The 25,304-nt window shown below is 44.3% G+C and overlaps 3 protein-coding genes across 4 annotated transcripts in view; all 3 read right to left on the reverse strand.

The window, feature by feature from the left end:
• The window catches only part of LOC118232977 (B-cell receptor CD22-like), a 20,669-nt gene extending 9,977 nt beyond the window's left edge, over positions 1-10,692 (reverse strand). Inside the window, exons 1-9 of the mRNA XM_035428300.1 lie at positions 10,504-10,692; positions 8,993-9,062; positions 8,087-8,449; positions 6,947-7,225; positions 4,417-4,674; positions 3,531-3,797; positions 2,792-3,106; positions 1,598-1,906; positions 92-361 (exon numbers count right to left, since the gene is read on the reverse strand). Coding sequence (XP_035284191.1) covers positions 92-361; positions 1,598-1,906; positions 2,792-3,106; positions 3,531-3,797; positions 4,417-4,674; positions 6,947-7,225; positions 8,087-8,449; positions 8,993-9,032 — 2,101 coding nt within the window. The 5' untranslated portion in view covers positions 9,033-9,062; positions 10,504-10,692. The remainder of the gene's footprint in view (positions 1-91; positions 362-1,597; positions 1,907-2,791; positions 3,107-3,530; positions 3,798-4,416; positions 4,675-6,946; positions 7,226-8,086; positions 8,450-8,992; positions 9,063-10,503) is intronic.
• Positions 10,693-10,913: 221 nt separating this feature from the next.
• LOC118226999 (interferon-inducible GTPase 5-like) lies at positions 10,914-12,441 on the reverse strand. The gene has a single exon (XM_035417047.1). The coding sequence runs from the start codon at positions 12,344-12,346 to the stop codon at positions 11,207-11,209; it is 1,140 nt and encodes a 379-aa protein (XP_035272938.1). The 5' UTR covers positions 12,347-12,441; the 3' UTR covers positions 10,914-11,206.
• A 6,610-nt stretch (positions 12,442-19,051) lies between these two features.
• Positions 19,052-23,861, reverse strand: LOC118227294 (circumsporozoite protein-like). Of its 2 annotated transcripts, XM_035417548.1 has the most exons (4): positions 23,312-23,860; positions 23,075-23,156; positions 21,141-21,477; positions 19,052-19,947 (listed from the first exon to the last, which is right to left on the reverse strand). In XM_035417548.1, exons 2-4 carry the CDS (start codon positions 23,096-23,098, stop codon positions 19,937-19,939), a joined length of 372 nt encoding a protein of 123 aa, XP_035273439.1. In that variant the 5' UTR covers positions 23,099-23,156; positions 23,312-23,860; the 3' UTR covers positions 19,052-19,936. The 2 variants fall into 2 exon arrangements, with proteins under 2 accessions (XP_035273439.1, XP_035273447.1); XM_035417556.1 differs by having other exon boundaries at positions 23,075-23,861.
• Between the last annotated feature and the right edge of the window lie 1,443 nt (positions 23,862-25,304).

A 25,304-nucleotide genomic window follows, 5' to 3' on the forward strand; every position in this document is an offset into this window, starting at 1 on the left:
TGGGGTCAGCCCTGCCTTAAAAGGTTGATAGGCAGGAGACATAACTGGGACAGGCCCTCGTAGAGTGGACAGGTGAAGGAGAGGCACTCACATCTTACAGTGACGTCGATGGCCCTTGAGTTCCCTTCCCCGATTTTGTTTCGGGTCCTGCAGAAGTACTGTCCCGTGTGCACCTCCGACAGATACCTGAGGGTCAGAACCCGGCCTTTGCCCACTTCCCGCTCCTCCCTGCCCGTCAGCTTGAACCAGGTGTAGGCGGTCACATTGGGGTTGGACCGAGCCTCGCAGCTGAGATCCAGGTCCGTCTTTTCAGTCACCTCGCCTCTTGGGTTCGCCGTCGCACGGACGTCTTTGGGCGCATCTGCCGCGAAAATGAGAGAGACACGCCAAATTTACACCTCGCACCCCCACCCCCGTCGAATCCCATTTCAACACTGATTAACAGGGGAAAGAACTCCGCTGTGCTAGGGCATCCTGCCTCGTAGAAAGTTGCATTTAAGTCCAGGGGTTCCCAGAATGTTTCCTGATGCGATCCCAAATGAATGTTCTCAAATTCACGTGACCCCCAGCACCCCACTCACACACGCACCTCGTGCCTAACAACACCCGTGACTATATTGGCGCTGTACCACGACCTCTCACGCCTCGTTGCTTTATTGTAGTTGGGCTGTTGTGATGTTTGACATGTTGCAGCGTACAGCAATATATATTAAAAAGATACAAAAAAATGTATTTTATTTTGTTTTTTTTTAACTTTCTAAATTTCCAGGTGACCCCATCCTCAAATCAGATGACCCCCATGTGGGGTTGTGACCCACAGTTTAGGAATTGCTGGTTCACCCTTTCATTTAAAAACATGTTTTAAAACATTATTAAAATGAATTTATTTAAAATGTATTATTTTAGCATTTCGTATTAGCATTTTTCTTTAAATGAGTGTTTTAGTATTTCACAAGGCTTTGCCTCCTTAAACTATTGATCATGAAAAAAAGCAAGTTGTGTGGCTTTTCGAGACACGTGCTGTATTTTCACAAAGGGTGAGGCAGGGAAAATCTGCTTTCTTATCGAGTGGTCACGGGCTTCGAAAGTTTGGGAACCACCAGCCCCCGGAATCTGCAACCGTAATTGCCTGACCCCCCCCCCCATCGCTGCTGTCCACACCGATGTGGCCGGGGATTGGCAAAAATATTGTCAAAAATATAAACATATATTTATAGTTACAAAAAAAAAAAAAACTAAAAGTCTTCCAAATTATCTATCAACCACAAAGCCATTAAAGTGGTGGAGGCATTCATTGCTTTAACAGTGGCACAGAGATATAAACCATGCTAAAAAACAACATGAGCGTGAACCCTTATTTTATTATGAAGTATGAATCGGCAGATATTTCAAACATGGGTATCGCACTCAGCATCTCCCCTTACTCTGGTAGCAGTTGCTATCTGCTAGTTGCAAAACTACTTGCAAGGTCAGGACTGCCTGTTACAAACTGATAGAGTGATGGGGAGACCGCACCAGCAGATACCGCTACGGGGTCACCAGGCACAAGGAACTGAAACAAGCATGACATTAGCATCTCGGGACTCCGCCCACTTACAGTGCACTACCAGTTCCTTTGTGCTTTCTTTCAGGCCCTCAGAGTTGCTGGCCCGGCAGGTGTACCAGCCCGCGTGTTCGACAGACGCGATGAAGGAGGCGGCGAGAGAGGTGCGTGTTGGCTGGTCCGTGTAATTTCCTTGGAGGCGTTTGGGGTGCCGGGGCAGGTCAGAGAGGCGATCGGAGGAGGGCGGGGCCCAGGTCAGGGTGAGCTCGGACAGAGGGAAGCTCTCCACAGAGCAGTGGATGGTGACCAGGCTGGACTCTCTCGCCTCGCTATCCATGGACAGGGTGAGGTCTGTAGGCCCGTCTGTGGGTGGGGAAACAGACGAGAGCCGAGACGGTAAGCCTGGGCAAAGACGTGTGCGGTGGGGGGTGGGGGGTGGGAGGTGGGGGATGGGGGGGGGGGAGAGGAGAGGAGGGAAAGCGCTGTAACGTCACTCTGTATAACACAAGCAAACCTGGTTTCAGTGAAAACGAGACCAGAAAAACACTGTGACAGCACGGCACAGACTGTGACAGGGAAGCACAGACAGAGACAGGACAGCACAGACTGTGACAGAACAGACTGACGAGCACACTCCAGACACTGACAGGGCAGCACAGACAACACAGCAGACTGTGACAGTGCTGAAGATTATGACAACACAAACTGTGATCGCGCGGAAAAAACAGTCAAAGAGTAAGAGCAGAGAACGGATGGTGATTGGAGAGCACAGACAACTACGGTGACAATGAATCACAGACATTCGCTGTAACAGTCACAGGCTGAGTATTCACAATGCGCTGGGACTCTAAATACAGCACTCACACAGGACATCTACACGGAGAGCACTGGGACTCTAAATACAGCACTCACACAGGACGTCTACACGGAGAGCACTGGGACTCTAAATACAGCACTCACACAGGACGTCTACACGGAGAGCACTGGGACTCTAAATACAGCACTCACACAGGACGTCTACACGGAGAGCACTGGGACTCTAAATACAGCACTCACACAGGACGTCTACACGGAGAGCACTGGGACTCTAAATACAGCACTCACACAGGACGTCTACACGGAGAGCACTGGCACTCTAAATACAGCACTCACACAGGACGCCTACACGGAGAGCACTGGGACTCTAAATACAGCACTCACACAGGACATCTACACGGAGAGCACTGGGACTCTAAATACAGCACTCACACAGGACGTATACAGGGAGAGTGGTGGAGTTTTGAGCGCTGATGGTGTTCTTGGCCTGGCACATGTATTCCCCGGCGTCGCCTGCACTGATACGCCGGAATCTGAGGTCTCGCCCATCAGACCATCCGTTAGAAGGCACGGCCACCTCGGTCCTTCCTGGACCCCTCTGTCTACCAGGCTCTGTAATCGTGCGGAACCAGGTGTAGCCGCTGGGCTCAGGACGGGCGTCGGTCTCGCAGGTGAGGGTCAGGCTTTCGCCGACCTTCACCCCTCCCTGACAACAGCTGGCCTTAATCTTTGTGCCTCTGGGTCCATCTAGGGGAAAAAAGGGAATACATTATTTGTTTACCAAATACACTGGCTAGGCAGGACGACATGAGCAGGCTGATCCTGGGCTGGACGGCCTGCGCTCGACATTGAAACACTCTCGTGTTCTCGCGTCTCACTGCCGTTCCACTGCACATGACATGGTAAATGGACTGCATTTATATAGCGCTTTTATCCAAAGCGCTTTGAAATTGATGCCTCTGATTCACCCATTCACACACACACTCACACACCAACGGTGAAAGACTGCCATGCAAGGTACCAATCAGCTCGTTGGGAGGTTAGGGGGTTAGGTGTTTTGCTCAGGGACACGTTGACACGCCCCAGGGCGGGGGATCGAACCGGCAACCCTCCGACTGCCAGGCAACTGCTCTTACCTCCTGAGCTATGTTATGAACGACTGTGGACTCACAGCGAACGGTGATCGTAACCTCCGGGGAATCCCCCGAGCCCGCAGAGTTTGAGGCTTGGCAGCGGTAAGAGCCTCTGTCCTCGGGTCGTACGGCTGGGAAACGGAGCACTGGGCTAGTTTCGAGCAGGGTGGTGTGGTCTCTGTACCAGGAGTATGACCGCACGCTTGGATTGCTGCTCTGGACCTCGCAGGTCAGGCTGACTGCAGCTCCTTCATAGATCCCCTCCAATGTCCCGCTCGTCGTTATCCTGACCTTTTTTGGAGCGTCTAAATAAGAATGCAGATTTGTCTGTGGTGATTTGCAGATCGTTTCAGGGTGCTTACAGATGCATTATGTGCTGTTCCACTGGATTTAATCAACGCTTTTGAGTCAATCAGCTCTTAATCAATCAGAACTTACTTAATCAACGGTTAATCAATCGTCTTTTACAAGGTTTTTTTCATGTTTTCTTGGACTATACTACTATTCACTGCTCCACTATGGTTACAGGGGCTAGTGCTAAACAAACAAAATAAACTGGTTGCATGCCTTAATCAACAACTAGCTACACACTAACGGTAGGATTTCTGTTGACCCACAGCACACGCAGTCAAACTGAGTCCATTTTGTTTTCCTGCCGGATCTATAGAGCACACCGGATTTGGTGGCTCATATTCAATAAAAGCACCACATACCAGATTTGGCTTTTCAGTCACATGCTTTTTTCAGGAACTAATCGACAGCAGGTAAAACTTTGTGCGACATACAGGGACACAAGGTCATACTCAATGGGTGTCACATAAGGGACATGACATTTTTGGCACATATAGGGCAGCCCTGGACAGACATGACATCATACAACTTGGCAGTGTATTTGAGTTTAGCAGAAAAAAAAATGAGACTCACATTTGACATCAAGCATAACGTTTGTTGAGTTTTCAGTGCCAAGTTTGTTTTTAGCCTGGCAGAAGTAACTCCCGGCATCTTCTATTTTGACATTGGGTAATTTCCACTCTCCTCCCTGAGCAATTTCACCTTGGCCCAGTTTAAACAAGGACAATGTGGGCTGGGGGTTTCCTTTACTGTGGCAGGAGAAGGTGACTGCCTGTCCTTCCTTTATGATGTCATAACCAGCAACTTTCGCCTCAGTGTCTTTGGGCGAATCTTAAGGAAAAAGACATTTCAGAAGACAAAAATGACTTGCACGTGAGCCAATGTCTTTTAATGTCTTATAACACAAACAGAACAGAAGCCTGCTGAGGTCCAAAGCATAGTTTCTGGTTTCTTCATCTCATTCATGACCCTAATCCTACAGTCTCTGATCCATGCATGATCGATGTTGTAGAGAACACCGTCCAATTTCTCTGACCCAAGTGTAACCCAGGTCTCAAACAGAGCAATAAATAGTCATAAATAGTGAATTAAATAACAATAAATAAATAATTAATTCATGGTGATAATATTCCATAAAACACGTTAAAATCTTAGGCTGTTGGCTTCATGCAAGTTTTAATAGAAAAAAAAAAAAGGTTTGACAAACCCCTTTAATTGAGTTTGACCTCTCCTTTAACGTCTTTGTGAAATCTGTCAGGTACCAGAAACCGTAGAACACGTTTTCATTAACTGCAGTAAATATAGGTCGGAAAGGGAGGACGTGATGGAGGAGATGGGAAGATTGGGGATAACAGGAGCAGGACTGGAGAATGTACTGGTGGTGTGGTGCTAGTGGGCAGGGGAGGAGATGCTTTATTAGCTACCTTCGGAGAACAGGACTGTTAGGGAAAGTGTGACATTCAGTAAGCTGTAGGAGTTAACTAACTCCGAGAGATGGCAGTAATGCAACTCTCAAGGATGCAAGCTGCCGGGAACACAAAGGAAGAAGAAGAGGAAGCATCTAACGCGGCGAATTAAGGATTTATTGCAACAAAACCGGAGTTGCTCATTTTTGGAAAAGTGAAAAGACTAACCAAGACGGTTTTAGTTGGTTTTTTTTTTTCCTTTTCCCTTCCCGGGAGAACTTTCCAGAAAGTTTAACGCGGATTCAGATTCTTTATCGGTGTGTGTGTCTGTGTCTGTGTGTGTGTGTGCGTAGCCCTGATAGACAGCACGCACGCATAGGATACCAGATGGCGAGCCTCACCAAGGAATTCTTACCTACGAAGATTGAAAAGACATCCCAGCGACCGGATCACCTGCATACGGTTTGACCTATCAAAAATACTGCTTCGCCACTGTTGCGGTAGGATCATAGATTTCTCATCGCTTTCAGAATTGAACAAATTGAACTGAATTATTGAACTGAACTGGAATCAAAAGGAATATCCTGCTCGAGTGAGACATTGCATTTAAAGAGTTAAATTGCCAATGTTGTACTGTATTGATGTTGAGTTAAATTGTCAATGTTGTACTGTATTGATGTTGAGTTAAATTGCCAACGTTATACTGTATTGGTGTTGAGTTAAATCGCCAGTGTGGTTCTGTATTGATGTTTGAGTTGAACGGTGAATCTCGATTGTGTTTCTCCTGCAAAGGTTAAATTTAATGGGTCAATTAACCTAACAAAAGGGAATATTAAAGGGTACTTACCTGTTCACCTGAAACCAAAAAAAGAGTTAATTCTAAAGGGAAAATAGCTAAAATAAATAGGTTTAACCTGTCAAATTAAGGCTGTTAACCTTAAACAGAAAACAGACTGGTCTTAACTTAAAGGAACAATATTTAGTTGCCAAAACTAACTTGAAATCTAAACCTAAACCAACCTATTCTGAGTAAGAAAAGGGATAAAACTAAAGGGGTTTAAGTGTAACTTGCCTGCCTTCTACCTACTGTAAATACTTTGTATGTGTAATGTGAGTAGGCTATATGTCCTGTTGTTATCAGTAAACTGCTGGCTCATTCATTCAAAAGCTCTAGTCTCTGGTTTATTATTTTATTTCGCTCAGGGCGACATAGCTCAGGAGGTAAGACCGGTTGTCTGGCAGTCGGAGGGTTGCCGGTTCAAACCCCGCCCTGGGCGTGTCGAAGTGTCCTTGAGCAAGACACCTAACCCCTAACTGCTCTGGCGAATGAGAGGCATCAATTGTAAAGCGCTTTGGATAAAAACGCTATATAAATGCAGTCCATTTACCATTTACCATTAATCCTAAACCCCTGATACAAGCACATTCAGTGGTGCTGAGGAGGAGAACCCAAATATTAATGCAGTAGCTTGCCATTCTTTTGTAATAAATGTATCATGCAGAATACAAGGGATAAAGAAGAAAGCTTTCTGTAAACTACGGAAGAAGGCATATGGAAAAAATGCACAGAGACTGGATCAACAGCATTGTGGGTAATTCAGATATCAGTTATGTGTAAAACGTAGCTTCGGTGTCTCTGATATGAAGATTGCAGCGTCGGCGGGTAAAACAATAAAAATAAAAATTATGTGGCTTACATTCCACGGCCAGCGTGATGTTTCTGGAGGCGCACGCGTCGTTGCCCGGCGACGGCCAACAGGAGAACGTCACCCCGTCATGTGACCAGTCCGCTTTGAAGCTCAGCTGGGCTGTTTTCACACCCTGGGTGTCAGAGCCTTCACTGGAGGCCAGGCCTGACCCTGAGCTACGCCACTCGGGGCTGTTCTGGCAGCGCCCCACGGTGGAGCAGCGCAAAATCACCTCCGCCCCCGTCTGGACCAGCTCCGGCCCTGTTACGCTGACCTGGCAAGGGTTCTCTGCAGAGGTTCGACAGGGGAAGATCGTTATGATGATGAAGATGGTGATGATGATGATGATGATTACGATCATGAATATGATGATGAAGATGAGTAAGATGAGGATGATGATGATTATGATGATGATGATGATTATCATCAGTTTCATCATCATGTGTTAATCTGTGATGGATTTTTTTAGTTGCCTAAAGACTATTTTTGTCATGTTCTGGGCTTCTTTGTCTGAGTCAAGCATGTAGCCCCCTCTGCTCTGGGGCCTATCATTGTAAAGCAACGTGCGGCCTCTTGGCTGGCTCGTACGACCATTGTGAATGTGAGTAATTGTACACAGTCCCTCATGAAATACATAAATGCAGATGCTCATGGTGATAATGAGATGATATCTGTGTTTAAGTGAGCCCAGAACGAAATAAGACCAAACCAGTTTAATTACATAGCAGCCATCTGCAAATATAAGCAAAAGCATTACTGTGGGTAACCATGAAGTATGTTCCTTCAGGCTTTCAAGTTGTGAATATCTGAAATGTTTCTAAACTGATTTAAATCATCAATCCTATATCAGGCATACTACTCATGATGGCAATGCTGACAGTTTTGCCAGTAGCAGGTTAAGGGACAACAGCTATCAGCATTTATACTGCGTACAGAGTCCTACAAATACATCACTGTTGGTAACTGAGTTATGCCTCTTGAGGATTGCCAGTTGTGCGTCTTTGCAACGACTGCTGCTTAAATAATAAATCCAATACCAGACAAATACTTTTCATACAGTAGACAAATAGACAACTACTGGATGGTGAACATAAAGGGGCCTCTATCATATATATATATATATATATATATCACTGCAAAAGAACTTACCCTGAACATCAAGACTCATTGTCAAGCTGTTCATTTTATAAGAAGGATCTTCACCATAGTATCTAACCGAGTACTTTCCGCTGTCTTGCGGTCTCAGGTTATTGATGGTCAATTCGTAGTTCATTAAACCCCTAGTGGACTCAGTGGAACCCACAGACACTCTGTTTTCAAATTCACTCGCATTGTGTTTGTCAGGTTTGAGGCTGTGCACGATTGTGCCCTCATAATCCTTTGCCTTCTCATTCCACACGGCGTCCTTCAACCAAACAATGTACCCAGGTCGCCGTATATTGTACAGAGTTACGTGGACCGTCACACAGGAGCCCTCTTTGGCTGTCTTCTTACTGAAACTGCAAGCAGAGTCTTACGGTAGAAAAGGAGAGAAAGAGAGAGAGGGAGAGAGAGAGAGAGAAGGAACCATTAGAGCAGTCAGTCTGCCTCTAAAGTGGATTTATCTGTTCTTAATATTGCACTGTTGGATTGCAGCAGAAAGATAATCCTCAGAAGTTAACATTGTGTTCATTCATAAAACCGTGGTTGCTATGCCGATCGTCATGCGTACAGTAACAAGGACCGATTTCTACTGGGGGAAAAAATGCTTACGAGTGAAGTGTGTCAGTGACAGAGACAAGGGCGGCAGTGTAGCACAGTGAGTAAGGAACTGGGCTTGTAACTAAAAGGTCATAGGTTTGATTCCTGGGTAGGCCACTGCCGTTTTACCCTTGAGCAAGGTACTTAACCTGAATTGCTTCAGTACATATCCAGCTGTATAAATGGATACAATGTAAATGCTGTGTAAAAGTTGTGTAAGTCACTCTGGATAAGAGCGTCTGCTAAATGCCTGTAATGTAATGTAATGTAATAACAAAACGTGCAAGGGACAGGGATGTCGTAGCAGGTACATACCACCAATCAGTAAGAGGACCATGGCCCAGAAAGAGATCATGGTGAACCTTCCTTTATTAGTGTGAGAAATCTGGAAAAGAAGACACTGTGAACCCACTTATGAAGTGTGTGTGTGTGTGTGTGAGAGTGTGGGCATATAGGCTATTACTATCTTGTGAGAACCAAATGTCCCCGCAAGGATAGAAAGATGAGAAAAAATTACGCAAGGTGGGGACCATTTGCTGGTCCCCACAAGTTCAAGAGGCTGTTTTAGGGTTAGGCCTTAGGGTTAGGGTTAGGGTTACAATTAGGTTAAGGTTAGGGTTAAGGTTGGGCATGTAGTGGTTGGGGTTAGGGTTGTGTCTGTATGTGCTTGCATATGCATGTGTACGTGTGTGTGAATATGTGTGTATGGGTGTGCGTGTGTGTGTGTGTGTTTACATGGTTGTGAGTCTGTGTATGTGCATGCATATACATTTATACGTGTGTGTGAATGTGTGTACGCGTGTGTGTGTGTGTGTGTGTGTGCGTGTTCATGTACAGTATACACATGTGTGCAGGTGTGCATGCCTGTGTGTGTCTTGGTGTAGGTGTACCACAGCTGTGAGTGAGTCATTCTCAGCTCTGTGGTTCCTAATCAGATCATCAGATCACTGGTTTAATGCAAACCCCCCCTCCCCCCGCGCCTCTGCCCCCCTTCCCCCCCTGCGCCCCTGCCCCCACCCCCTTTCCTGTAAGTGGGTTATGGTTGGACCTGTCGCATGTGTTGATTTTGAAGAACACCAGTCTTAAAAATACTTTCATTGTTTGTTTTATTTAAGATTCAACTTTCCAAAATCAGGAAATATAAAGAGTGCTCTTGACTGTGCCAGCTCTGCTCCTTGCATAGTAGAGCCACATCATGACACAGTTAATGCAGACTGCAGCTTATTAAAAAAACAGCATTATTTAATTAATTGCAGTCCAAGACACCATTCTATGTTGTGAACAATCTACACAGCCTACTCTTTCCTATTACACCCAGAAAGATCAGCATCTGAATAAAATAAACATCTTACGCAAGGATGTGTTGTACAAGCAGGGATCCACACAGGATTTGAGTCAAAAGCACGTCATATCTCCACAGTATCTCCACTAGTAATTTGCTAAAATATTAATATGTACAGTACGGTGTTAATATTTTTGAGTGACAATATTTGACTGAAAACCTTGAGTGCATATCTTTCCTGGATGGAAATGTTAAATTATTTAGATCAATGCACCTCTATTTTGAACTCAAAAGGCCACAATAACAGCAAAGTCAATTTCTATTTAAAGCGATAACACTTGCTATTTGTTTTCCCAGACCAGAAACAAGGCAGAGTACAGATAAAAGCTACTAAACTCACAAACATTCAAATGAAATGTGAATAACTGTTGTAGCAATGGCATTGATACCTGTATCTGGAGGGGGGTAGAGAAGACAACTCCATCAGAAACAGAAATTCTGGAAATCATTTACCCATGAAAGAATTGTAAAAGTGGCTGCTTACCTACAAGTTGGATGTGACAGAGGATTAGAAATCAGCTACAGTTAATCTGGATGTCCTTATCGTAAAATGACTGAAACTTAAAAATGGCTCCTCTTCCTTAGACAGGAAATACATACAAACAGAACTCCCCTTCTCGGTATTGCATTTGCATAGTTTAGCCAAGTGTAAAAAGAAAAGAAAAGAACCTGTTTCCTGCAGAAGACGGCAGAGGGAAGTGTCATTATCTTTCTTTCTCACTCAATACTGTATGTTTGCACTTCCCCCCAATCTGTTTTAAATAGTCTTGTGCAGCTGTTACTGGGAACTGACTTCTTCACTGAAAGAAGGGAGAAAAAGAAGAGTCTTTTTGGATATTTGCAATGAGTTTATTCACAGAACCAACGCATCATCACTCAAGACCTGATCTCATAATGCAGCAAGTGATAATAACAACAACGGAGCCAAGTTTAGCAAGCGTCACCATGAAATATCACTTCAAATCATTTTGCACTTTTTTTTACATTAAAGAGCTTTCTTATGTCTGATGCAATGTTCACGGTGCAAGAAATACATGGAAAATTAGCGAACAAAAATATGAAATGAATGCAAATGCGTAATGCAACATGAACAGTACAGGCCGAAAAGTATTAGGCCACCTCCGTTTTTTTTTTATTATTATTTTTTTTTGTTTTTTTCTTAAATTGGTCGCGAAGAGTTCAGTTCCTCAATCTGTTCCCCCGACTGCAGCCGCCACCACCTTTTCCGCATCGGCGGCCATGTCGTTGATGGCGCCATTGAGCGCCAGGAACATGGTGGTGAAGGAGCGGCTGGCGGACTTGGCGGTCACGGGCAGCGCCATCTCCACCACGCGGGCACCGGTGGGCTTCTGCTTCTCTGCGGCCGCCAGCAGCTTCTTCACGGCGCCCTTGGTGACCTCCCGGGAGAGGGGGCAGGCACGCAGGGCCTTGAGCCGCGCCCCGTCCCGCCCCCGTCGGCGGGCCAGCCCCTCCAGCGACGCGTCGTCCAGGCCCAGCGAGTCGCGCGCCTTGCTCAGGATCCTCACCCCCACGCCAGCGTCCACCGCAGAGGACACCAGGGGCACGGGGATGGCCGAAACGCTGCCCGAGAGCGAGGCCGCCGCCCACACCAGCGCCTTGAGGGCGTCCCGCTTTCTGGTCACCACGGCGACGGACAGGGCCGGAAGGGCCAGGAGGAGGGCAGCAGCCTTGACCTCCGGGATGTCCCGCCACATTTCCTCCAGGATTTCGGGGAAGTCCAGGGTCTCCAAGGCGGTGCCACGTACCAGGAAGACCCTCGGGGAAGCCAGGCCCTCCGACCCCAACGCCTCCTGGCTGGCTTTCCGCCGAGGCTCCATGGACTCCTGCGAGTCGCGCTCAGAGGCCAGCAAGGCGAAGTACACAGCCTCCCTCTGGAGCGATCTGGCCTCCCGCCACACGAGGGCGCTGTTGCTGCAAAACCGCATCTGAGAGGACGTCATGATGACAGCATTGTAGCGCAGGAACTTGACTTTCTCCATGTACTCCTCTGGGTCAAAGGGCGAGCCATCAGGGACCACGGGCAGGTCCCACAGTCGGAAGTCGGGGTGTTTGGGTTTTGGGTAAACTGTCAGCTCCTCTTGGGGGCTGGGGGAGGGGAACTGGGCCACCCCACCGTCCCCGGGCCCCAGGCCACGGAGGGAGTTGAGGAGGGCGGTTTTCTCCGGGCTGCTCTCCCCCACCACAGCGATGTTCACCCTGCTGATGAGGAGGTCCTCCACCGCCTCCTTCACCTCGGAGAGCCCCTTCTTCTCCATGGACTCCTTCAGCACCTCCAGGAGGTTCAGGCTCCTCAGCACGTCCGCCATGGAATCCGTCCTCAGCTGCAAAAAAAACCAGACACCAACAAATTGACAAATCGCACCATTTTTCAGGAGTGGCCTGGTCCTGATCCCCAGAGGTCCAGGGTCTGCTGGGTTTTGTTTTCGCCTTAAAAAAGAAAACCTAGAAACCAGACGATGTGCATTAACTGTGAAATAAACTGATTTAATCGATCGACTAAGTGCCAAGTAGCAATAAAAATGCAGAAATTTTGCGGGTCTTTAAAAATACTGAATTTTCACATAAAAAGGGTTTGATTTAATTAAATTATTTGAAAATACTTTCACAACATAAAGCCGGTGGTGCAACATACGCAATTGCACCAAGCTGTTGAAAGACTTGAGAAGCATTGGATATGCGAGAACCTATCAGCTCTGAAATTTGAACGTTTTGTCCAATTTAGAGGACAGTATTTTGACTAGAATGGGTCAGGTGACTGCTGACAGCCCCAGTCCAACTGTACCGATTTCCATTGTTAATTGGTAGTGAGTATGTATGGATGAATTTTATTTTATCTGTGTCTAACCTTACAAAATGTAAAAGAAGGAACTGTTTGCATGGCTGTCGAACGCTCTGACCACAGAAAAAAAAGAGGAAATACAGTAAAAGACCACTAACTTTAAAAAGATTTCATGGGAACAAACAAACTGGCAAGTACCTTATCAAGACATCTGAGTTTGCCATTCCCCATGCAAAAACATGTACGGGCATTTAGGCTACTGTCTGTTAGAGGCAGCACATGGGTTGTTTAAAATTGCTGACATAGGCTACCCTTGCCCAAATTCAACCCCTAGCCCCAAGGAGTATTGTACAAAGAACTCTGGGATATTTTAAATATTTTACAATTGTATTTGTATTTTAATACATTTTTTAAAGGCTCTAAATACTATTTGAAAAAGTATTTGGTTTCCCAGGAAAGCATTTATTTAAAGGAATGTATGTTTTTATTACTATTTGTGAAAGTATTTGGTTTTCCAATAAAATATTTTAAATAAATCAAATACAAAATATTTCATGTGTAAATGTATTTGAAAGTACTTAAAATATGTATTTACATATAAATACAAATACATATTTGTATTTGACCCAGCTCTGATGTACAGAATTATTATGATTTCAACACATAATTATTGCAAATATATAAAGTCATTAACAAATCTATAAATGTATTCAAAGTCTCTATCAAAGTATGTCCAGGTGATTAAAATATGTTATCAAGAAAAAAAAATATCTTTCCCTCACACACACACATATGCAAGCAAATATGTATTTGTATTTGAAAACATATGTAAATACATATGTGCAATTCTATCTTTCACATTTTGTAAGGTTAGACATTGATAAAAATAGAATTTAGCCGTGCATATTCACTACCAATTAACATTTTGTAATGAAAATACTCAGTATTTGTAAAGATGTATTTCAAAAAATGAATAAAAAAGTATTTTAAAGTAATTAATTAACACACACACACACACACGCACACACACGTACACACACATACACACACACAGACATGGTAACCTCACCATCCAAGTCTGTTTTCAGAATCAGCTTGTTTCCCGTTCCTATGGGTAGCAGCAGGGTAAAAAGAGGGAGCCAGAAACGATTGAAGGAAAGGCTACGTACCAACTAACTGCGCGATGTTAACTCTGCAGTCAGTACATAGCGGCTGAGTGAAAATCTGATAGGTCGAGTCAACCAGTAATCATGTGCACACGCGCCTTACCTTAGCTTCACGCGCTTGTAGATCCCCCTACGTCAGATGGTCGCATGTGCGGCATGACGCGCTCGCATGCTAAGTGCATGTAGCTAGAACCATAGCCTGTTCCTCGTCCGTGCTATTTAGGGCCCCAGGCTAGCGTTCTCAGCCATGCCCAGTACGGTATAACAGTGAACAGGCTGTGCTCTTTCTGTGCCGCGCACGCGCACGTTTCGTTTACCTCGTTTTCGTACGGGCTTTGTCTCGGTGCTGTTTTTTTTTTTTTCTTTTTTCGGAGCATCGCACACCCCCGTCGCCATTTTGACTGCGCTTACAACGTGACTGGCGTGTGCCCTCACAAGGTGTTTCGCAGAATTTTGTTCCTGTCGTGTGTCAGGACGCTCCTTCTGTAGACACACTGCACACCATCTGGCTGTGTACATTTCGTTTCAACCTCATGGTTTATAAAAAGTTTTATTTTTATTTTGCGTGAGCATCCGATTGTGTATTAGTGTGTAACATCACACTCAACTGCTTTGTTAGTCGTTGCTTACCTCCCTCCCTTCTCCCTTCAGGGAAAACCTCCTGTCTAGCGGAACCAGTCCGAACAGTGGATTCCAGAAGGGGACACCAGTGGTCTTTTCTAGTCCAGATAGCAGGAGCAGTGTGCTGACGGTGTCGTTGTGTGTAATCTGTCCTGTGAACAAGGGCGGCCTAATCCAATAAGCATATCCTTAATCCTTAATCCCCCCCAAAACGCACACATACACACACACAACACACACACAGGTACACACACAATTTATAAAGATGAAGGTCCATCTAACAGAAAGCACTCAATATAAGAGAAAAAACTGCATCAACAGATGACATCCCCGAATATGTTTCATGTTTTTATTTTATATCTAGGTCTTAATACACGAGTTAAGATTACACAGTGCTTAACAAGCACTCAATAAGTCTTTAGAATTTATTAACCCTGGTATTTTTAAGTTTTCTGAATGGCACCCTTTTTTTACTCTGTGAGTGAGTTTCTGTACCTGAAAACAAGGAAAACACCTGCCAGCCTATTCATGCAGAAATCTGCTCATTTTACCCAGGACGCTTTTAACTTCACCATCTTTAAAATGGCAGTGATGGGGGGGGGGGGATCCTTGAGTGTTCCATTGAAGCATGCTTGCTCATGACCTCCAGTACTAGACACCCCACCCACTGCTCCCTTGCCTGTCAAACCCCAAGGTTTACTTGTATAAATAAATAAATAAATAAATAAACAAATAAATAAATAAATTATAATGGTGCAATACAGTTTAAACCAAGAGATAAGCCACAACAGTAAACAATGCCTTGAGGTAAAATGTTGATTTTAAATGAATGATTTCTTGTGTTTGCCGGCACACTGTAATAGCTAGCTAAAATATTAGCAACACGAACATCAGTTTGCCAGCAATTCAGACAGAAGCTTTTGCCAACTGTAGCTTGTTAGCAAGTCAGAAGCTTTTCACATTGCTGTTTTAGCTGAGCTTGTTAACAGGCTGCAAATATTAGCATGCAAGTCCATACAGTTTTTTGTTCATGTATTCATGTGGTTTAAAGGGCTTTCAAATATGGGAAGTCATCTCAAAGGGTCAGACAAACCTTGGGGTTATTTTCTACTTTTAACTTGTCCAGTCATGCTATTGAGAACTTCGGAAATTTTAGCAAAAAATCAGTTTTGTCTTTTGAGTACGGTATACTGAAAGAATTTTACATGCCTTTTTTCCTCTGGAGGGTGGTGGTGGGGGGGAGGTGTTCATCTAGCAATTTTTGAACACTGTCACCTCTGTGTACCGCTGTTCAGTTTTGCCTCCTGTATCCATATGAATAGGCTGTGAGTGGCAAAGTAAAACAAAACATAGATTTCAACTTCTTCTTTTTTGTCCGTGTTCTCCCTTAAAAATCAAACATCACAAAAATTGAAAAGTGGAAAAAAAAAAACCTTTTTAGTAACAGATCATTTTAATAATATATTTTATAGTGCATCTAGATTGCATAAATTCAAGCTTTCATTCACACAAATACAGTTTATCTCAATATAAATTTTTATTCTTGAACGCATGCACATAAGTCGCTTCGTATCTGAATTCAGCTTTCCTTGAACAATGAGGAAAACTCTAAACAACAGCAAGCGTAGATTTGAAATCCATCATCGCTCAAGTGTAATGGCTGTGAACATAAGATTCTTTAACATAAATATATTTCTGAGATTTTTTATTGCTTAATAAGTTGTTTTTTTTTCTTCCCCTAAGCGCGTCATGCTCTGTACACACAGAACTCATTTGTTTTGTACCACTTCCAAAAGAGGTGTGAAACGCCAGGCCTGGAGGGTTGTAGTGGGGCTGTAGTGGGGCGACATAGCTCAGGAGGTAAGAGCGGTCGACTGGCAGTCGGAGGGTTTCCGGTTCAATCCCCCGCCCTGGGCGTGTCGAAGTGTCCCTGAGCAAGACAGCTAACCCCTAGTTGCTCCCAACGAGCTGATTGGTACAGTACCTTGCATGGCAGCCTTTCACAGTTGGTGTGTGAGTGTGTGTATGAATGGGTGAATGAGAGGCATCAATTGTAAAGCGCTTTGGATAAAAGCGCTATATAAATGCAGTCCATTTACCATTTAGTGTCTGCGGTTACTGATGGCCTCCTTGCAATCAGCAAACAATTAAGGCTTTGAGAACAAGGAGTGTATGGACACTTAAGCCAATCAAAGACTTCGATTGATCACTCGTGCTGAAACACACCGAACACCAGCACACACTGCGACCGTCCAGGACTGAAGTGTGACTTCCCTGGCTTAGAATCTCCAGTTTTGTCATTTTTGGCCCATTCGGGATATTTGTCTCCCTCTAGTGGACTTTACTCCCATTGCCTTGAGAAACAAGCGAACACTTTTGCTATGGTTTATTTAATTACAGTTTTTTACGACTCATTTTGCACAGCAGAATTTCAACGTACAAAACTCAAAATGCAAAGTGCCAAACTGACTTTCATAATTCATACTCTAAGACACTGCATCCTATTCTGACATACAAGGTGTAAAACTGTTAACGCAAAGTGCTAAACTGACTTGCAGAATTCTCACCTTAAGACACTACATCCTGTGCTGACATACAAAGTGCAAAACAAAAAAAAAAAAAAGACAATCGGTAAGTCAATATGCGTAGTTTACTGTACAGTCACTGTATATTGAAATTACAGTAATTGTAACATTGATTTTGCTGTCTGTGATACAGTATATTTCATAAATACTAAAGTGTGGGTGTGAATTATCTTTGTTGTAATTGTTATCTTTACTGTACTTCAGAACTGAAAAAGCACCACCAGGTGGAGGACGTGGCCATCTTCTCTCTGCCCAGAAGGAGAGGGCACTAGCAGACAACAATTGGGCGAACTTTGAAAAAGCACCAAATCACAATGAAACAAATTTACTTGGTGCCTTTGCTAAGGAATGAAGATAGAGCGAAGGCTTTGAGGGTGGAATATGTTCAGGTATGTGTATAGCAATGTTGCAATGCTACAGTAGCGAATACTTTAGCGACCCGTCCTCTATAAATGTGTAGACTGGTTGACATTATGCCCTAGACATCACATTAGGATTATGTTTGTATGTGTGTGGGCCTGCCCATTGGTCTCAAGGGCCGGATCTAGGAAAACTAGGCACGTGCCTAGGGTCCAATTTCGCCTGGGGGCCCATTCAGCGCTGTCAGGCCTTGCGAGAGCCCCTCCCCTTTTGTTTTCACCTGTCTGTGTATTTGCCCTTGTTGGCCGGGGTGCTGCGTGCTGTTGGGAGTAGCAATCCTGACTGCATGCAGCTGTTTGTAGATCTTAAGAGGGCAAGGATAATGGGCGTTCACTCTCTCTCTCCACCAGCTGGAAGCCTAACTGCCACAAACGCTGCTGCACTTTTTCCCCCGTACACATTTTTATGCTTTTGTTAGCACACCCAAACACTTCAGGCACCCAACACCTCCATGCACACTAATTACTGACGCTGGTGTAGTTAGTTTGATTTTGTTATTTTTTTCAATAAACACTTGTTATTTCCTTCAACCAAAGTCTGGTGTCCGTTTCATGTGTCGGTCCTTGAGGCGGGTCGTCACATTAATTGGGGGCTCGTCCGGGATTGTTTGTGGATCGCAAACGTGTCCCTTTTTGATATTTAATTAGCATGGGTAAAGTGTTATAATCGGTTTGCCATGGAGCTCTCTCGATTCGCATTAAGCAGAGCTAGTGTTTGCTTCCTGGTTTGTATGTAGGCGCGGTTGTGCGCTGGCGTTCTGGCCTATCAGTGGCGAGCGTGGTACAGGAAGTGTTGGTGAGATGTTTATGTGCTTGCATTGTGCAGACCAGCAAGTGCGGGTCTGTTTGGATAGCCTTTTTGAAGGAATAACGTAATTGAGTTGAATTGCTGTAACGTTGAGCTTGAGTTAAGCTACATTAAAACATTTCTTTTGACACACGTGGCATTGTGTTTGTTTTAGAATGAGCTTGGTTGAAGTAAAAAGCCTTCTAAATTGTTACGCCGTTGAGCGTACGGGTGGAGAGAATAACTGAACTGTGTTTTCGTTATAGCACTGAGTTTTTTTTTTTCTTTTTCTGCTTCTGTGCTGCGGTCGCCGATTGAGGAACATGGTGGTTTTCACTCTAAGCGCTGTCTTGCCAACGAAGACATCAGATACAACGTAGACGAAATTCTGTGGCCAAATACAGCGGAGAGGCAAAATGCTGCTTAAGCACAAAAAATCAGTTTTTTTTGTACTTTACAGTAAAGTTTGTTGTTACTGTAACTGTTTTTGCTTTACTGTACAATACAGTTGTGTTTACAGTACTGCATTACTGTATGATTTTTCTTTAATGATTAAACTTCATATAATCTAATCTAATATTTTGTTTGTCTTTCATAAAAACACAAGCGCTATACTGCAGTCTATCACAGGGGATGCTTGATGTACATAATTTCAAGTACACTGACACTGGTATTTTTATTTTGCATGCTATATTACATTTTGAACCCAAAATGAACAGTACAGCACTCTGTGTTAAGAGTTTTGCACATTGAAACTCTGGTGCAAAATGAGTCAAAGCAATCGTAAAAAAACTAATTGAATACGTGAGCACAATAACGGTCATCGATTAAACTAAAAACATTTTTTTTTACTTTAAAGAAACCTTCTAATATGAACCTAGACAGTTAATCAGAATTTGATTATTTTTTAACAGTAAATCCACACCTGTACAGTTAAACAAATGTTCAATGCCAAACCAGCAAATACATTTTATCCCTTTTTGACAACATAAATCCTGTTAGAGTAACACTTTTTACTGTACATAATTCAAATTGCTATGGAACAGAAGTCTATTTTTGTTTGTTCTTTCCTTAATTTTACAGCAAAAATAAAATAAAAAAACACATACCTCATTTAGTCCTGCCCTTATTTTATATACCCTTATATTATATAACTTCAAAAAGACTGCAAAAGGAATGCAGTTGTGTTTAAGACATGTTCTCCCCCAGTTTTCTTTGCAAGACAGTAAAAGGTCCTTTCAGTCCAAAAAGTACAATTAACTTGGGTCAGAAAAACTTTGAAAAATAAACTTTCTTCATCATAAATGCATAATAAGCACAGTGCTTTGAATAAGTGGGGAAGAGAGAGAAAGTTTAACACATCACATAAAATCTCAGAAAAACTATCTGGATGGATAGATAGCAGTCCTGGTAAGATGAAACGTAGCTTTCTTTCATTTTCGGGTGAACTGCCCCTTTAAAACTGAACATTATTCTCATGTGGGTTTAGACCGAAGTTCACGCCGTTATCCATCTGTGAACAGGAGCCCTCTCTGATCTTCAGCCTTGCTCTGAAAAGAGAACAAAATTATCTGCACCTCAGTCTCATCCTCCTTTCTTACCTTAAGCGCTGTTCGTACGGCACTAGTATTACTAGTATACTAGTAGTACGTAATCCCCCCCCCCCCCCCCTGTCTGTGTTTCGTGCGGCGCATTAGCACGGGATAAGCGAAGTCTGTATTTTACTGACTTTATCACCCCGGATATGATTGAAAATGTCAAGGCTCTGCTCTGCGTAACGGTAAAATACGACCCCAAATCACCCCAATTACGGACATGGCAGATTCGCACGGGATTAAGATCACAGACGACCTCCGCAATTATTACAAGTTACCAGAGGTCCCCAGGTAATTAGTCAAAAGACAGGCAGAACAATTTTGGTGGATAATCACAGAAAGGGGGATGACATTGTCAGCATTTGAAATACAGGCTGCTTCTATTCATCACAACCAGAACACACTCTTTGTTCAAAACTTTGAGCAGCATAACATACAAGCACTGCTGTTCTCTGTATGTTTTTTTTAAATTTAACACACACATCATTTTGCCTTTATAACATTTAATATAATCAATAAACTTTTGCATATACTTTAGACATAGATCCAGGAGCGAAGTACTGTACGTTGCATTATCCATCTCCGTACTGTCTATTCTATGTTTTTGTTACTTCCCCAATTAAAATGATCTCAGAAATTTCATCATTTTAAACAGCATCAGTTCGGCTAACCGGAACATCAGGGTGACATGCATTTTCCTGCTATGACACAGTTGAGCTCAGTCATTCCCATGAGAAAGTTGATTACTTAAAACAAAAAAAAATGTGAGTGGTTGACAACACTAAAAGAATCAAACAATTTACGTATTACTAGCACTAAGACAACTGATTTTACTTATAGAGGTCTTGGTTGAAGGCCATGAATACTTAATCAGTTGAATCAGATGTTGTAGTGCTGGGCTAAATCGAAAACCCATGGTGGCTCTTTTTTGGATAAGAATGGACACCCCTGGTCACCCAGTGTGGGACGGAGCCTGGACTTGCGAGCGGCCTACGGGTCTCTGCCTCTGTCACATGACCCGGCAAACTGCTGGAAGCATCGATTCTCTCTCTCTCTCTCTCTCTCTCTCTCTCTCATTCTGTTCACCCCTTCCTCTCCCTAGCACCCCCAAACCTTCCCCTTTACTTATTTCATCTGAGGAGACTCACCCCCAGCGTCAGCGCACTCCTGCTGCACAGCCCCCAAATTTTCAGCGGCCCCCTCCTCTCCCGCCGCTGCCGCCGCCGCCTCTTCGCCCCCCTCCCCCTCTCCCTCTCCCTCTCCGCGGTCTCCGCCCCCCTTCCTCTCCTTCCGGATCTCCGCGTAGTCCGTGTCGGCGCCGGGCCCCGGCTCGTCCGCCGCCTCTCTCTTCTTCAGCTGGGAGACGTCGATGGTGGCGTAGTCCACGTCTGCGTTCGCCCCGCCCGCCGCCCCGCCCTCCCCCTGCTCTCCGCCGGCGCGCAGCGGCGCCTGCTCGTCCTCGGCCAATCCCGCTGAGCCGCTCCGCTGGGAGAACGAGAGGGGAAAACACCGGGCCGGGGTCACCGTCAGGTGACCTTCGCTGACCTGTCCCTGACCTGTTTTCTTTGGGTCACCCCGGGACAGACATTTTAATAAGGGGTGGCTCGCAGAAAACTTTTTCCCTGTTCCTTCGTTCCCCGCAAATAGTGCAGTCGATGGAAAAAAATTGCAGTATTTCATTCGGCTGGATGTCAAAGGCAAGTCTAAATCTAAACAGCAAGTTCCCGCCCCCCCTTACAATATTATGACCTACCTCAACACTTCCCGTGACCCACTGAGGGGGGCAGTGTAGTATAATGGTTGGGGAACTGCCTAAGGTGCCTAACCTAAATTGCTTCAGTACATATCCAGCAGTATAAATGGATGCCATGTAGAAATGCCTTAAAGGGGAATTGCACTTTATAACACTTCTGCTTCTCATGACTGATATTGTATTCTAATGAATGTGTCGCCCTTCATTTTTCAATTAGTTATTTCAATATGTTGATATTTTACCCTGTTTTGTTGTTTTCCTTTACAAATGCAGGAAGTAGACCCGGGCAGTTTAGTGTCGAACTCGAGGATGCATATCATTGGGCGACTTCTGATGTGGGCATACCTACAGACAATAACGTTAGGTTGGTCGTAGAAATAGTTTTGTATGACTACTAGCTGGCGAAACCAAAAATATCTGAGGACGAAGGAGATTTTGTTTTTGATCATGGGATTGTTGTGCCCTGTCGATTCGAGCTGGAATACACAGAAGAAGAGCTGGCTAATTTGATTGTGCGAGAGCGAGAGCGAGTCAGGAGCGGGCCGAGTTTGAGGAACCACAGGCTATTCCCAGGACAAACGGCAACTGGTGGTAAACATCCTATGTATCGCAGACAGACGCGATAGTGTTAGCCAGCCCGCATAATACCTACCTCGAGCGGTTCAACCAACGATGGGAAAACAGTGGGTACAGCTCCAGGCTTTAGACGGTCACCTTGGTAGTCGGTGCCTTCAAAATGGTCGCTGCATACTCTTAGTCCTCATTTGGCTGTTATGTTGGGGTGTCTGATTACATCCAGCCATGTCTGGCACAAAGTTGCATCGCGTGGAAAACTATGAAAATGTGCTTTCAAGTCAAGTTTAACGGGGGCATTATAACAACCGGGTACAATGCACCTCATTATTACACCGATATCGCATCAAACAAAAGCTAGCAGTCCTTAGTTTGTTCAATTTCAACGCTAAGTTAACGGAATGTTTTGCTTCGCTTCTTCTCAATTTGCCGCGAAAGCAAAACCAGAAACCGTACTACTAAGTGGACTTGCGCAAAAAAAAAAAAAATAGGTCGTTGTTTCTAACGTTAGACATTTAAAATGAAATAACTAATCGAAAAATGAAGGGCGACACATTCATGAGAAGGACAACATCAGTCATGAGAAGCAGAAGTGTTATAAAGTGCGATTCCCCTTTAAGTTGTATACGTTGCTCTGAATAAGGGCGTCTGCTAAATGCTGCTAATGTAATATAGGGGCCTACAGTTTGAGAATCACTGCTTTCCACAAGCTGTGCAAAGCTACAAAATGCTCCCCAAGGTATTGGGCAGCTTTACCTGTCGGTCGACGCTTGCCACCATGGTCAGGGCAGCTCCAGGGTACTCCTTATCTTCGTCTCTCCGTTCTCGTCGTTTCCGTCTATGGCGAAACACATGGTCTGTTAAAAAACGGCTCTTCGGTCCGAAAAAAACATTTTGACATTCCTACCGTAACGTAACATTTGAAATGATGCCTTTGGTCACTCTGTGCTCTGTGAACTGAAACGAACTACTACTGCTCCATTCATACTGTACCGTGAGCACAATCCAATCACACAGCAACAGGCGGAGCAAACGATTGCAGAGAGGCCTGCTCCGGCAGCAAAAGTGGTGCCATGTTCCAGCGTCAGGTACTTGTCCCACCACGATTCTGTTTCTGAGAAAAACACAGTTTAGACCGACTATAGTCAGTTTATCTTAAATGAATGGAATACAATTTCTCTTGTCAATGTAAAATTTTACAAAGGCCTATGGCTTCAGCTGCTCTGGAATTTCCATAAGCTTCATGCATCCTTATTTATTTATTTATTTATAGTCTCTTCTCCACATGAACAGAAAAGGTTTATCGCCATACGGCTAGTTAGAATATCAGTGTGAGGTAACAGATACACATTTTCATGTTATGACGCTGCAAAGCTCAGTCATTCCCATGAGAAAGTTGACTACTCCAAAAATGCAAATGGCTCCGTTACAGCAAGAAAGTGCTTTTAAAATCTGTCATCAATTTTCAATTCAATTCAATTCAATTTTTATTTGAATAGCGATTTTAACAAAGGAGCTTTGTCACAAAGCAGCTTTACAGAGAACCGGCCCCCAAAGAGTAAGCCTAGGGCAAGAGTGGCAAGGAAAAACTCCCTGACTGATAACAGGAAGAAACCTTGAGCAGAACCGGACTCAGAGGGGGAACCCATCTGCCGCGGGCAGGCACTGGTTAGTTACGGAAAGTCAATAGTGGCAGGAGGCAGGGGTGCCCAGCTGGTCTAGCTGGTCTAGGGCTGGAGCTCCGGGCCAGGGGGGGGTGCTCAGCAAGCTGAATTTCTCAGGTACTGTGCAAAAGATTTTCACGTAACTTGAAGAGCATTGAGGGTCGAGTTTTATTGATGTACTCTCTCGGAATTTGGTTAATTGTATTTCCGCGTAGCTAAAACATGATTAAATAACAGTTGACTGAGAGTAGATGTTTATGCACAATTTGCATACATGCCACGTTTTATCATTAAATATGACAGATACTTCCCTCTACTCCTCTGTGGCATGGTTCGGTTTGTGGGAGAGGTTCAGGGCAATCGAAGGACCACACCCACTGGTTAAGTAGGCACGCGCACCTGGAGTGCATAATTAATTAGTCCAGGTATTTAAAGTGTGCTCCCTTCCCAGTGTGCAGCTGTGACCGGGGAACTCCCGAATCGAGAGAGAGCTGCACCATCTGTACGGAGCTGGAAAGCTGCTGTTGGGCTGTTTTGTTTATTTTCTCTTTTGTTATTTTAGTTTGTTTTGTTAATGTATTACTTTTTTTTTCACCTGGATCCCGTGAGGGTGAAAGGCAAAGTTGTTTTGTTTAATTTCTGTAGAATCGCACACTCTCTCTCTACCCATTTAAAATAAAGACCGGTAAATATCGGAATTCCCATATCTCCCTGTGCCCAACTCTTCTGTCCACCAAAGGGGGTGTGTCGCGATGTGTGACACACTCCCCTTGACACGAAGTGTATGAAAGTTAGAATTGCCTTGCTGCAATACTAGGAAAGGCATGAGGTACAAGATGCGAATACGTACGGAAATGAACAAAAAAATATATTAAATGCTTGCACGGGACACCTGTGTTTAATTTTAAATGGTTCTGAACCTTCACATCTACCTCGTCATGAGCATCACGGTACCACTAAAATTTAAATGGGCGGAGCCCAACACAAACAGGAGTCCTGTCCCAACACAGATTTAATAAAGTGATTACGGGAGAGTTTATTTATTTATTTATTCAGGAACATGGCTCCTAAGGCTGACCAGATGAGGCCACGCAGTCCCTCCCTGGTTTGACTGCTTTAAATGATATTTGTCAAAATGCGTGAATATAAAAGAGATGGGAACACATGAGGAGGAAAATGTACCTACCATTATCCACTGAATTTTTTGAAGGCGTTGTTCCTATGAATGAAAAGAAACTTACATCACCGGTTGCTATGCCAACAAGCAGACATGTTTAAAGGGCTTTGGGAGGACCACCAGGTTGCTCCCACTGCGATTCCTG

This window comes from Anguilla anguilla, chromosome 1 (genome assembly GCF_013347855.1).
Source record: "Anguilla anguilla isolate fAngAng1 chromosome 1, fAngAng1.pri, whole genome shotgun sequence".
NCBI classification, from domain to species: Eukaryota; Metazoa; Chordata; class Actinopteri; order Anguilliformes; family Anguillidae; genus Anguilla; species Anguilla anguilla.